The sequence below is a fragment of the Galeopterus variegatus genome, unplaced genomic scaffold, assembly GCF_000696425.1.
Source record: "Galeopterus variegatus unplaced genomic scaffold, G_variegatus-3.0.2 Scaffold898, whole genome shotgun sequence".
Lineage (NCBI taxonomy): Eukaryota > Metazoa > Chordata > Mammalia > Dermoptera > Cynocephalidae > Galeopterus > Galeopterus variegatus.
In genome coordinates, this window is record NW_007727009.1 from 203,680 (window position 1) to 217,016 (window position 13,337).

Consider the following 13,337-nt stretch of genomic DNA (forward strand, 5'->3'; position numbering starts at 1 on the left):
GGGAGCAGGAGTGTGGAGGTGTGGTGGAGTGGAGAGGATTGCTAATTGCCACTCGGGTTTCATGAATGTACTAAATGCCACTGAATTGTACATTTAAAAATAGTTAATTCTATGTTACATGAATTTCATCTCAATAAAAAAATTTCATGAAAAAAAAAAAGAAAAAGATACAAGATTTCCTGGCAGAGATGGACTTCATTTGCTGAAGGCCCCAGCGGTAGGATCAATCTCACCTCACACAAAGCAGTGTGAAAAGCTTACAGAACTTCCTCACAAACCCAGTTTCAGTTATAGCCAATTAACCACACTCTACACCATACTGAACTCATGTGGGTATGAGAAAATGGCAAGATATTCCTCAGAATTTTCTAGAAAGCAGTAACGCCTGTCACCTAGAAATCCACCACCCGCGACAGAGAACGAACATTAGGGTGGGAATGGTAGAAGCCATTTTATATGTTTTATTTTTTTAAAGATGACTGGTAAGGGGATCTTAACCCTTGACTTGGTGTTGTCAGCACCACGCTCTCCCAAGTGAGCTAACCGGCCATCCCTGTATGGGATCCGAACCGTGAGCTTGGTGTTGTCAGAACCACACTTTCCCAAGTGAGTCACTGGCCGGCCCTAGAAGCCATTTTTTAAAAAGGTCCTAGGCGGAGGGTACTCGTAATGATTCAATAAGCATCACACATTACATTTAAACCTAGGTGCTTAACTACAACAGATGCACTGCCAACAAGGCAGCCTCTCACAGTGAAAGAAAAAACCCACTCAAAACCTCTTCCTGTAAAGACGAAGCTCTCAACCGCCTATCACCGCCATACTCATCCGCGGGAAAGCGCCCTCTACCACCCGAAGAAGGTGGGGCCTCAGAGGGCACTCCCGCCGCACAGCGCGAGTTGCGCCGCTTGACTTCCTGGGAATTGTAGTTTTAGTCACCCGTCCATCTCTTATTTTGGTCAGTATGGAGTGAGTCAGAAAACTACAACTCCCAGAGGGCTCTGGGGTGGCGAGCGGCAGCCTCGGTGACGACTGTGGCGAAGGTCCGCAGGGACTCTTGCGTTCTGGAGTGGCGCTGCTTGGGCCGGTGGCGGATTGCGGGCTGCTGGTGTCCCGGCTGAGGAGGACAGCGAGTGGGTTCGGCATTTCCCCGTCGGGATCCCCGCAACGATGAGTGCTGCCAGGGAGTCTCACCCGCACGGGGTGAAGCGTTCAGCTTCCCCAGACGACGATGTAAATAACAATGGCGGAGTGGATGAGGGTTGAGGCCTACTAAAGGCTGAAGTAGGCCGAGAAGGGTGGCTGAAGGAATAGAAAGCGCCTGAGGTAGCCCGAAGGGGGAGGGCTGAGGACGAGGAACCAGAATGACTGGGAAATGTCTCCCTTTCTTAATTAAGGTCGAAAGGTTTGAAAGGTTTCTTCATTAAGGTCGAAAGGCCAGGAGCCGGAGACTTGCGTAGGAAGGGGAATTGAGGAAGGAAATCCTTAAGAGGGTCGAGAAGTTAAAGACCTTAGTTAAGAGACCCTCATATTTGCGTTTTGGGGAAGCTGATGAAGCTGCTTTCTCGGGCCTTTCTATTCATGATAGAGACGGCAAGACACTCACTGTTTTACGTTTAAAATGTTCCTATGACAGTGTTGAAATATTCGTGCATATTTGGACAAATTTTCCGGCCTGGATTATTTTTGCAGTGTACTGGTAATAATTAACGCTAACTGTACTAGTAGGAGTAGACCGAGAATAGTATTGAGCCGAAAAATTGTACCAGGGATGTAATTTAGAACTGGCGTACGGTAGTGAAGTCTAAGACAGCGAGACCTAGAAGCCCATTTTGATGTCAGATACCTCGTTCGCCTTCCCCTCAAACCCAACCCCTTCCCCCCCCCCCAGCTTATTTTAAATAGCAAATCATTCATCCCTTAAAATAACCCATTAAATATTTACTGCTATGCCAGGTATTGGGAATTCAAAGATGAATAAGTATTGTAGCTTATGTTGGGCCTTTTTGTATACGTATTTGTCCTAACTCCTAGCGCAGTGTCATGGAATCTGCAGGAAACCAGTAAACGTAAAACTGGGTCCTTCATACAATGAATAAATACCTCGAGAACGTTGATGGAGAAATTATTGGGAAAGGGGCGTGGAGAGGTCATTAAAGATGATGAAGGAACATCTGGTTTTCAGTTATTTAAAGCACTGTCAATTTCTGAATGTATACAGTTTTTAAAAAATTTTCTATAGTGCATTTCAGTGCTTTTCATAATATCTTTGTAACCTACCAAAGGCTCACTGGATAAATACTACTTTGTAGCAAATAAGATCCCTCTTTGTGTGGAAGGTCAGAATAGTATGGGTCTTAAAGGAAATTGATTTTAGCCCTGCAGAAAGATTAGAAGTTGATTGGTTATCTAGTGAGATTTATTCATGTTTTATATTCTCCCGTCTACTGGCTTTTTGATTTTTCTTGTCAATATGTTAATTGGTATTTGTCAGGAATTTATTTAAGTTTTTGAGTAACCTGGCTGCCATTTAAAAAGTTATGACATCGTTTTCTTCCTGGTATTTAACTGTAACTTGATTGCTATGATGCCAGACACCTGTTTTGCTAGACAATCTTTCAGCTTGACAGAAGACTCCAGGTGGTATAATGTAATTTAACAGAAAGTTAAAGGGATTAAGTAATTAAGTATCTACAGCTTCTGTTGAGATCAGTTGAAACTAGATGACCTTTAGGACGGTTCCTGAGCCTATAAGCTTTGTCTTTGGAGGAGATTGTTACAGTTGCAATTCAAGATTAGGACCTAGGACCTTCACATACTGCCCCAGAATCATTATGTTGCTAATGTTATAGTGCAATACAGTAACGTCTCTTGATACTGATTTTTTTAAAAGTTCATTTCTTTCGTATGAGTTTTCATTATTTTTACTAGTAATTTGGAGTTAACTTTAAGTTTTTAATATTTTAAAAATCATATATTTTTGAAATATACCTCTAAATTGTCATAAAAAATCAACTGACTATAATACATAGTTGGTCAACAGTTTCTAATGAACGTCCACTGTGTGTAAAAGATAATTTTTCTTCATTGTGCTCACATGTTAAACTGGGTAATAAAATATTCTAAAAAATATCAAAAATGGAAGTTAAATTACAGAATACATCCCTGCGAGAATGCTGACAATATAAAAGTAAATTCTCATTACAAGTCACTACTAAGATATGTATTGAGGAAGTAAATTGATTGCAGTTGTATAGTAAAGGGTAGTAAGGATGCAGACAACTTGTTTTCATTGGTTTGATTGGAGTGGAAAAATGAAAGCTATCTTACAGGGAGGGGGAGGTTAATTTTAGTTACTTGGGGAACCTCTAAGAATGTATCAGTCACCCACGTATTGCATTTTCAGAATGCAGCACTTGGGCAAGGTGATTGCTGTTGTACTCTAAAGTCCTTAAAAGGAAAAACGGGAAGGGCTTCATGTTTTTTTTAAAAAAATTAGGATTAGAAGTTGTAAACGATAGGGTTATTTATGTAAAAACATTGTGAAGATGTTTAAAAAAATTAGGATTAGAAGTTGTAAACGATAGGGTTATTTATGTAAAAACATTGTGAAGATGTTTACTATTTTAGTAGAAATAGAGAATCAGGAAAGTTGGTTTTTAGACAATTGTTTTTAACTTAATTTTGTATGTTTTTATAACTGTAATTCAAAGACTGACTTTCAGTATTCTATGTAATTTGATCATATATAGTATGATGTGAAAAGAGCAGAAGACTTATGGCCAGAGGATTGAAACAAGTCAACTTAGCCCCTCTATGCCTCAGTGTACTTAATTAAATGGACTGTTGTAAGGAGCTCTTTAGAGGATGTAAGTGAAAAGTGATTTATAGGTTGTAAAGCATTTTGCAGTTCCTAGGTATTATTCTTAAGACAGTCTTTTTAAAAAGCCTTTCTTTGTAGAAAAGGAATTAAAACGAAGCTAATTGTCAGGTCCAGGCTTACAGAGCAGGTGATTTAGTGAGAATCAGAACTGAATCTTCATTAATACTTTTTTAAAAATCATACTGGGCCAGAAATAAAGAATGAAATGGCTTATAAAAAGATATGAGCAGTCACATAGAAAGAAGTAGAGGTTTGTAACTTAGGTAGCCAAAATTATGAGAGTGTACAAGCCTCTCTACTAAAAAGAATTGAGCAGAACTACAAGTGGGTCCAGTGTGGTACAAATGCTTTAACTCATGTGCACGAGAAATAGTTATCATTGTTTTTTATATTCTTTTAGCCTTTTATGAATAATTTTCAGAGTTAAGAATAAAGAGTTAGTGAAAAACAACTTTATTAGGAATTTTTATAACAACAGCAGGCCCAAATTTCTGTTCTGCATTTTCCTGATTTTGATGGTGTGTATAACCAAATGGTTAGCATCCTCTAAATTGCATATTAGCTGTCATATGTGAACCTGGAACATATAATTTCAGATTTCATATATGTTTCTAATACGTTTTAGCTTTATCATTATTTCTAGTTCTCGCATTGTATCATCAAAATATAGTACTTAAAGAATTTTTTGAAACCTTTGATTGCTTATGGTTGTGTTGAAGAGGCGTTTGCCATCTTTGCTCCATAATTATAAAACATTTTCATTTGTAGATTATAAACTCAATTAGAATGATTAGTCCAATGTCTGTATCATCTTTTTACTTCCAGTGACCTTTGTATACACAACTGCCTTCAGCTTTTGTCCATTTACAATCTAAACCAGGTAAATGTTGGTATACAAACATCATGAAAGATTAAATAAACTTTCTTTTAGAAAAATGGGATGATCCTGGCTCTTATCCAAAATATTTCAAGATGAAGTCCTTCCTGTCGAATGACTCTCCGGGTGAAAGTACCATACTTTTTTGTCTTTTGGGGTTTTTTTTGTCTCATAGATTCTTGGGTTGAAGAAAAGTCATCTAGTATTTCATCATCCAAGACTCAGATTCTGAGGTTTTTGCACATGCAGGTAGTTAATTTCACCATCATCATTAGTCCAGAATATAATACTGGTCATATTGCATTTACCTTCTTATTCGTCTAATAATTGTGAAATACCTTTGTCAGTTTTCTTCTCTTTGCCAGTAAGGGTGGAAAATGAAAAATCTTAATTCTCATCTGTGTTCAGTGAAAGCTAAAAGCAGACAACAGAGGCATGATGTCTTCTTGAAAGATGACAGTACAGTACTTTGGGCAATACAATGAGAAAACTCTTCTACCATTCTTCTGTTTTCTTATTATTTTAGACATTTTTAGCATAGTTGGGAATAATTAATGAATTATAATAATTCTTACATTTGTTTCAAGATGTAGGGGGGAAATATGATCACTAGGATTCCATAATATTTCTTAAATTTGTAAAAGGGTTCAATAGACCTATTTGATAATTGCAAGTTAAAATGAGTTTTAGTCTATTCTTTTAAAAAATAAGTAAAATTTTCTTTTTGTTCTTTGGAAGACCTTCAAGAAATAATAAAAGACATGGTATCTCAATCCTAACAAATAATTACAACTGCTCAAAAAAGAAACTGAAAGATAAAAATTCAGTTTAGTGGATCGTAGTAATATACTGTCCCTTAGAATATCACTAAAGGCAGGACTTCTTAATTTTATATATATATATATATATTTTTTTTTTTTTTTGCAGCAGAGCAATGAGATCTGAACCCTTAAGGCAGAACTTTTTTTTAACTTCAACTAACTGGCAACATTCTGGGTTCAAAGTATTAGGTGCTGTAGGTTTCTGCAAGATTCTAGAGTAGTGGTTCTCAAAGTGTGGACCCATATCAACAGCATCAACATTGCTTAGGAATTTGTTAGAAACTAAAACCCTTGAGCCCCATATCAGACTCACTGAATCTGAAACTCTGAGGGTATAGTCCAATAAAGTTTTAACAAGCCTTCTAGGTGATTTTGATACATGCAGTCTTTTGAGACTCTGAGCTGTATCTGCAAAAGACTAAAGAATTCTGCCCTGAGGTAATAGAAAAAGAGTATATTTGAATCTGAATGTGATACATATGCTTAACTTCCTAAGCAAGAACAATAAACCTGATGATAGTTAAAACTGACAAAAAAAAAACTTGGGAGTTGCAGATAGACTTTAAATTTTTAATACTTATTTTTATGCAAAAAATTAATCAACTAATGTCTTTTCCAGCTTGGATCCAGCAATTGGGAGGCAGCAGATTTGGGTAATGAAGACTTGGGAGTTGCAGATAGACTTTAAATTTTTAATACTTATTTTTATGCAAAAAATTAATGAACTAATGTCTTTTCCAGCTTGGATCCAGCAATTGGGAGGCAGCAGATTTGGGTAATGAAGAGAGAAAACAAAAGTTCTTGAGACTTATGGGTGCAGGAAAGGTAAGTGTCAGACAGTATGCATTTTTATCTTTTCTGTGAAAATAATACCATTTTTTGTGTATGTTAAATAAGAAAGACTGAATACGTTTGGATCCCGTTTTTCTGCTCTGCATGATTACTTTTGACTTTGGGAAATACACCTGGCCTAACCAAGCAATTGAAATTTATACTATTTCTGAACCACTTCTAGAATTCTCAGTGCCTCTGGCAGAAAGCTTTGGAGACTGTATAGAAAACAGTTTGGTTCCAGGTGACTGTGGGAGAAAGGAGATGTGAAAGTTTATAATTTGCCATCTATTAGCCCAAAGAGTTGATAGAAGGTATTTCTGTGTTAACTTGTAAGACCTTCTGTTCAAAGTAAAAAATTCTGTTGTATTTTATAGTTTCCTCCAGCCCTTTACATAGAAGTGATTTGCCATCTATTAGCCCAAAGAGTTGATAGAAGGTATTTCTGTGTTAACTTGTAAGACCCTCTGTTCAAAGTAAAAAATTCTGTTGTATTTTATAGTTTCCTCCAGCCCTTTACATAGAAGTCAAAGGAGTGTCCTTTATCAAGAAACTAATTTTTAAAATGTTCAATATATTTTGAAATTCCTCTCAGTTTGATTAACACGATAGAATGTATAAAATACAGATGCCATGAACACATCACCTATTGAGAAAACCTTTCTTTTTCCTAGCAATTCATTTTTACTTACAAATACAGTAGTCTCTAGAAACATTTTTTGTAAGCAAGTAAATTTATTTTAATAACATCGTCCCAGTAGTCTTCATACAAACTAAATTTGAAAGATTTTGGATAACTTTTTTTCTCTTTCAAGCACCTTAACATGAAATTCTGCCCTTTGTTTTTGTTACACCCATGGGAATATGTATTCATGCATTTGACCAACAATTATTGACTACCTACTACATGTCAGGCCCCGTACTAGGTCCTGGGGGTTACATAGATCAATAATACATGTTTGGAAGTATCATGTAGTGGAGGAAACCAGATATAACAATAGAGAATTATAATTGCTATGAGAAAGCCATACATGTAGTGCTGTGGAATCACAGAGAAGGGTAGCTAACTCTGGTTTAGTAGTATAAGAAAGCTTTCCAGAAATAGAATTGATCTGACTCTGAAAGGATGAGTAGTTAGCCCAACTACAACAGTGAGTTTGGGGGTAGGAAGAGGTCATGTAAAACATTAAGATGAATATAAAGGAAGCATTTGTATAATATCTCATTAATTCAGATTTCCCAATAATTTGTAATTTGTCATAGGAAATAATCTGAAGTTTATCTTGGTTCTTGCAAATAAAAGGTTTGTCAAGATTATATTAAATAAAGTAATAGTTTAGGGGTCATACTCAACCCGGTAGAATGAAAACTCTTCGAGAACTTAGGAAGAACATCTTAACATAAAATGTATGAAATGTGGCTACCAGTAAATAGGCTGGTTAGCATACATTAAATTCTTTGCAATTGAGGCTAAGATTGTAGCTTTAATCTTTATATGGGCTCCTTCACTTTATTCTATTTTTTGACTACAAAGTATATTCCTAATCCTAGCCAGCTACTGTGAATATTTATTGGTCACAGAGAGAACTCACTGAGGAAAGTATGAATAGATCAGTACAATATATCATCCTAGAATAACTTGATGCCGTTATTCAGATCTTGCTAATGGGATGTCTGTTTTGCAGCATGTTGAATCATTGATTTGATTATGTGTTAAAGGCATCTGAGGCAATAAATATTAATGCAGCTTTTCAGTAGTATCATCTTTGTATTTTAGTGAAGTTTATTTCTTTACCTTGTGAAACTAAATGTGAATCATAAAGAGTAGATTAGACAGATAAATTGGGAGTAATTATGTAGCCAGATCAAATGATAACTTTGAGTCAGATATCATGTTTATGGTTCTAGATTAAATTCTTTTTAAATTCTGTTCTTTTTGACAGATTGAGATTGGGAGTTTGTTGTAGTCACGTAGTAGAGAACTAGCTGATTGATCATGATGTAAAGATACATCATTTTGTACATTATAAGTCTGTTTCATTTTTATCTAGCTAAATACTCTTATTTGCTTTCTCTCATGAGATAAAGGTGCTTCGAAGAGTTCATGGAAGATTCATATTGTCTTTTAATTCTTTTTTTCCATGAACTTTTTGAAGTAGCCTTGGACAAGAGACATCAGAAAGGGGAGGTGGGAAATTTAAAGCAACTCATTTGAGGAGAGGGAGGGGGTAAACAGAAGAATTGGTAAAGGGCCATGAAAATCAATTACATCATATAAGGATAAATTTTAAAAACAATTAAGAAAATAAATAAATAAAGCACTCATTTATCTCGTCTTTAGGAAAGAAAATGTTTAGATTGACTCAATTTTCTAGTTGTTTACTCATCTCATTTAAAATTCCAACCTGATCTCTACCTTTACACTCTCTACCCCTTTACTCTGTTCTATATTGTTTGTTTTAATGGCACTTACCACTTTCTAACATAGTATATAATTTACTTATTGAGTACATTTGTCTGTCTCCCCTCCCATCCCTACCCTTGGTAGAATGTGAGCACCATAAAGGTAGGGATCTTAGTTTAGTCCTTTTTTTTCACTGTATCCCAGAAGTCTGGAATAGTTTCCAGCACATAGTAGACACTCAATAATTATATTAAATTAGTGGTTTCAAATTCTAATATGTTTTCAACCTTTTTATAGAAAGAACATACTGGTCGTCTTGTTATAGGAGATCACAAATCAACATCTCACTTCCGAACAGGTAAGAAAATAAAATATAATTAAAATAGAGGTGCTAAATTTGGAATATGAAATATTTGTACATGTTTTGGGATATTCTAACTTGTATATATAATTGTGTTACTGACTAAAATATTAGACTTGGAAACGATGTATTATATGTAAACATGTTATCACGTAAAGTATCAAGTATCATGTACTTAGACTTTAAAAAGATAAGAGTATGTATTAATATGATATTCTAACCAAGAAACTTTTTCCTGTCTTCATTTTTACTGATTCAGAACATATAGTTTAATTGTAGTGAGGTTTTATGCCTCATCTTGCCACCTCTGTTATGTATAGAATCATTTTCTTTGTATAAATTATTTAGCATATAATGTTATAGTTGGCATATTATATTTTGAGTTTATTCACTGTGTTTTGTTCTGAAATCTTTGAATAATATAAACTAGTTGCAGAGCATAAAGAAATAAACTTAATTTTAGGGAAAATTTTTAAATAACTGAAAATGAATTTGGATCTTAATTTAGTCTGCTAATATAGAATCATTTTCTTTGTATAAATTATTTAGCATATAATGTTATAGTTGGCATATTATATTTTGAGTTTATTCACTATGTTTTGTTCTGAAATCTTTGAATAATATAAACTAGTTGCAGAGCATAAAGAAATAAACTTTTAATTTTAGGGAAAATTTTTAAATAACTGAAAATGAATTTGGATCTTAATTTAGTCTGCTAAAAAGTGAAATTTTCACCTATTTAAAATTGACCCTAATCTTGGACCTTATTAATAATAAGAGCATAATGACCTAGATTAAATCTAACAAAATTTTTAATTATTTAAATTAACTGTATACTCAGCCACCATATGTAGCACATTTTAGAAATTAATAGATCTTTTATTTTTCTGGTGTTAATTTCAAATTGATTTGCATTGCTACATAAGGCAGAAAGTATCCCTGAGCTCTGCAGAATGAAAAAATATTTTTAACTGCTACATTTACTCTTTTAAAATTGGGAATGTTATGAATAAAAATAATGGAAAGTACCACCATCTGTGATTAAAACCTAAAATTCCTCTTATATTTATATTTACAAATTAAAATATCATACACAGGAAGCTCCAATGGTATTGGTAATTTTCCAGTTCTTGAGTGGTAGATTCATAGGTATTTAGGATTCTACTTCATGATTTACGTACAACAGAATATATGAGTGTATGTGAAAAGTTCATGGAAAAATAGAATTTAAAGATTATACTAAACTTTCCATGAACTTTTTGATGTACTTTCGTATGTATATATATCAAGTGTTACATAAACTTAAAAATTTTTTTCATGTTTTTATGTTACTTCAGTAAACTGACATGCAAAGAAAGGCATCAGGAGAACCATTACAAGATCATTTTAGCCGTTCTCTAAACAGATACTTCTGTTTGTTGGAGAGTTTTTGGTTGTTTTGTTTTGGTGACTAGGAGAAGACTTTCAGAACATTTATTATACTGTAAATAAACTAAAACATTTAATAATCAAAGTGCTTAATAATTAATATTTATGATATCTTAACTTCAGTCAGTTCTTTCCGAGACTCTTTTGTGTCTGGTTTGAATTATCACATAGGAAATTATAAACACGTTTTTAATTCAGAGGGTTAATTACTAAAGAAGTAATCATAAATACATCCTTCAATGATTTTATTGGCTGTTATTAAGCACATGTGGTATAAAAACTTATCTACAAAATTCATTGTAAAATAAGTCACAGAGAAATCAGCCCTGAATATAATAGCATCTGTATTATAGGTTTTTTTGTGTAATCAAATGTTTTTATTAATTTGACTGAAACATAACCAAAGTACACTGGACATGCAGGGGAAGAAGACAAGAAAATTAATGAAGAACTGGAGTCTCAATATCAGCAAAGTATGGACAGTAAATTATCAGGAAGATATCGACGACATTGTGGACTTGGCTTCAGTGAGGTAGTAATTTTCATTGATTGGGAAGATAATCAATTTTCAATTTGATATCATTTATTTATGTTAGATTACCCTAGCAATCAAGAATCCTAGGTAAAAGCTTTCTTTATACAGTTACCAAAAATATTTTTATATACCCAACTGCTTCTCTGTAAATAATCAGAAGAGATGTTTTTAAGGCTTTAAAAATGTGTTTTCTAATACCAGCTAAATGTAAATCCTGGTTAGTCATTAGGACACATCTTTTACTAGGCATGAACAACATGCTCACAAATTAGATAAAATATTTCATGTAAGTTAGAAATACTAGATTAGGAGAGAGTTCTTTCTCAGTTGTTCCCTAAGTGATCTCTTTTTATATTATGAATTAATTTGTAACTACTGTTTATTCCAAAATAATATAGGTTGAGTATCCCTTATCCTTAATGCTTGGAGCCAGAAGTGTTTTGGGTTATGATCTCCAGATTTTGGAATATTTGCATTATACTTACCAGTTCAGCATCCCTAATCTGAAAATCCTGAATCTAAAATGCTCCCATGATCATTTCTTTGAGCGTCATGTGGGTGCTCAAAAAGTTTTGGATTTTGGAACATTTCAGATTTTCAGATTAGGGATACTCAACCTGTATAGTATGCAAAACATTGATAACTGGTTTCCATATAAAGATCAGTGGTTAATTTGCCTTATTTTTTTAAAAAAATATTATTTCTTTCAGGAAAATATAATACAGTGGTTTTCAAACTAGGGGGAAGGGGGAACAGGTGAGTGGTCTCATTGCCCTCTCTAAAAATAAAATCCTGCTGAAGTCCCAATGTATAAAAACATATGGAGTTGCCTGATTTCTCAATTGTTCCCTCAGCAGCCTCTGATTACAATACAGTCTTAAAACTGTTGATCTAATGGCTACGAAGTGGACTGTTTTGTTTTGTGGGGTCTTGGATTTTGGGGGATTTTTGGCAACTGGCCAGTACAGGGGACCAAACCCTTGACCTTGGTGTTAGAAGGCTGCATTCTAACCAATTGAGATAACTGGCCAGCCCCTAATAAACTGTTTTTCCGACTGACAAAAATTAGAGGCTTTACCAGTTTTTGTACTGGCTAATGATGTTTATTTTTAAAAAGAGCCTGTTGGTGTTTTAGGTAGAAGATCATGATGGAGAAGGTGATGTGGCTGGAGATGATGATGATGATGATGATGATGATTCACCTGATCCTGAAAGTCCAGATGACTCTGAAAGTGATTCAGAATCAGAGAAAGAATCTGCTGAAGAACTCCAAGCTACTGAGCACCCTGATGAAGTGGAAGATCCCAAAAACAAAAAAGATGCAAAAAGCAATTATAAGATGATGTTTGTTAAATCCAGTGGTTCATAACTCCCAAACACTTAGTCTTTGTATTAAAAGTAAGCCTTATTGTTATAATGCACAGTGGAGGACTGCTTATAGAGCACAGACCTTTGTATTATAATTTTTAAAAAGGCCCTTTTAAATAATTACAAAGAGTGTTTGCTTTCAGATGCCATTGATTACACTTTTATGGTCGTGACTATAACCATTTTTGTAAAGAGTAAGAGTTGTATAAGACAAGAAATAAATACTCAACTTCCTTTCATATTAGCATCATCAACCCTCTAATCTCACCTTTTTACCCCTTCAAATGCAGTTATGGAAATGCCTTTTTTTGTTTGCGGTCACTATTTCTTCTTTTTTTTTTTTTGTTCCTTCATATTTTTCTCTTTTAAAAATTTATTTGATACTGTGATATGTTCATGAAAAATATACTTTAATTATACTTTGTATTGTATAACTATTCATCATGGATATTTCTGCTGCCAGTCACAGTCTAAATTAATGTTGGCAAAAGATCAGGTACTTAGTTTACCCTTACTGATTCAGCTCTAGTTCGTGAAAAATATACTTTAATTATACTTTGTATTGTATAACTATTCATCATGGATATTTCTGCTGCCAGTCACAGTCTAAATTAATGTTGGCAAAAGATCAGGTACTTAGTTTACCCTTACTGATTCAGCTCTACTCTTGGACCAAAGTAATATGAGAGCAAGTACTTTCACACCTGTTAGGATGGAGTTAGTTACAACTGTCATACATTTGGAATGTTATGATCCCAAGTAATCTTTATATAATTTTGATTACATTGTATGTTAGATTTTTTGATAAAATTTGGCCAATTTTTACAGA

General features: G+C 34.1%; 1 protein-coding gene across 1 annotated transcript; it reads left to right on the forward strand.

The window, feature by feature from the left end:
* Positions 1 to 1,034: 1,034 nt before the first annotated feature.
* Positions 1,035 to 12,758, forward strand: LOC103590938 (chromosome unknown open reading frame, human C11orf58). The gene is made up of 5 exons (XM_008573285.1): positions 1,035 to 1,233; positions 6,323 to 6,406; positions 9,114 to 9,174; positions 11,028 to 11,137; positions 12,276 to 12,758. Exons 1-5 carry the CDS (start codon positions 1,171 to 1,173, stop codon positions 12,507 to 12,509), a joined length of 552 nt encoding a protein of 183 aa, XP_008571507.1. The 5' UTR covers positions 1,035 to 1,170; the 3' UTR covers positions 12,510 to 12,758.
* The last annotated feature ends 579 nt before the right edge of the window (positions 12,759 to 13,337 follow it).

What these genes read in the sequence shown, in the direction of transcription:
- LOC103590938 (XM_008573285.1), top strand. Translation starts at nt 1,171, where the DNA reads ATGAGTGCTGCCAGGGAGTCTCACCCGCACGGGGTGAAGCGTTCAGCT. An exon ending in CAGCTTCCCCAGACGACGAT is followed by an intron (nt 1,234 to 6,322) that starts GTAAATAACAAT and finishes TGTCTTTTCCAG; the next exon opens with CTTGGATCCAGCAATTGGGA. An exon ending in AACATCTCACTTCCGAACAG is followed by an intron (nt 9,175 to 11,027) that starts GTAAGAAAATAA and finishes CTGGACATGCAG; the next exon opens with GGGAAGAAGACAAGAAAATT.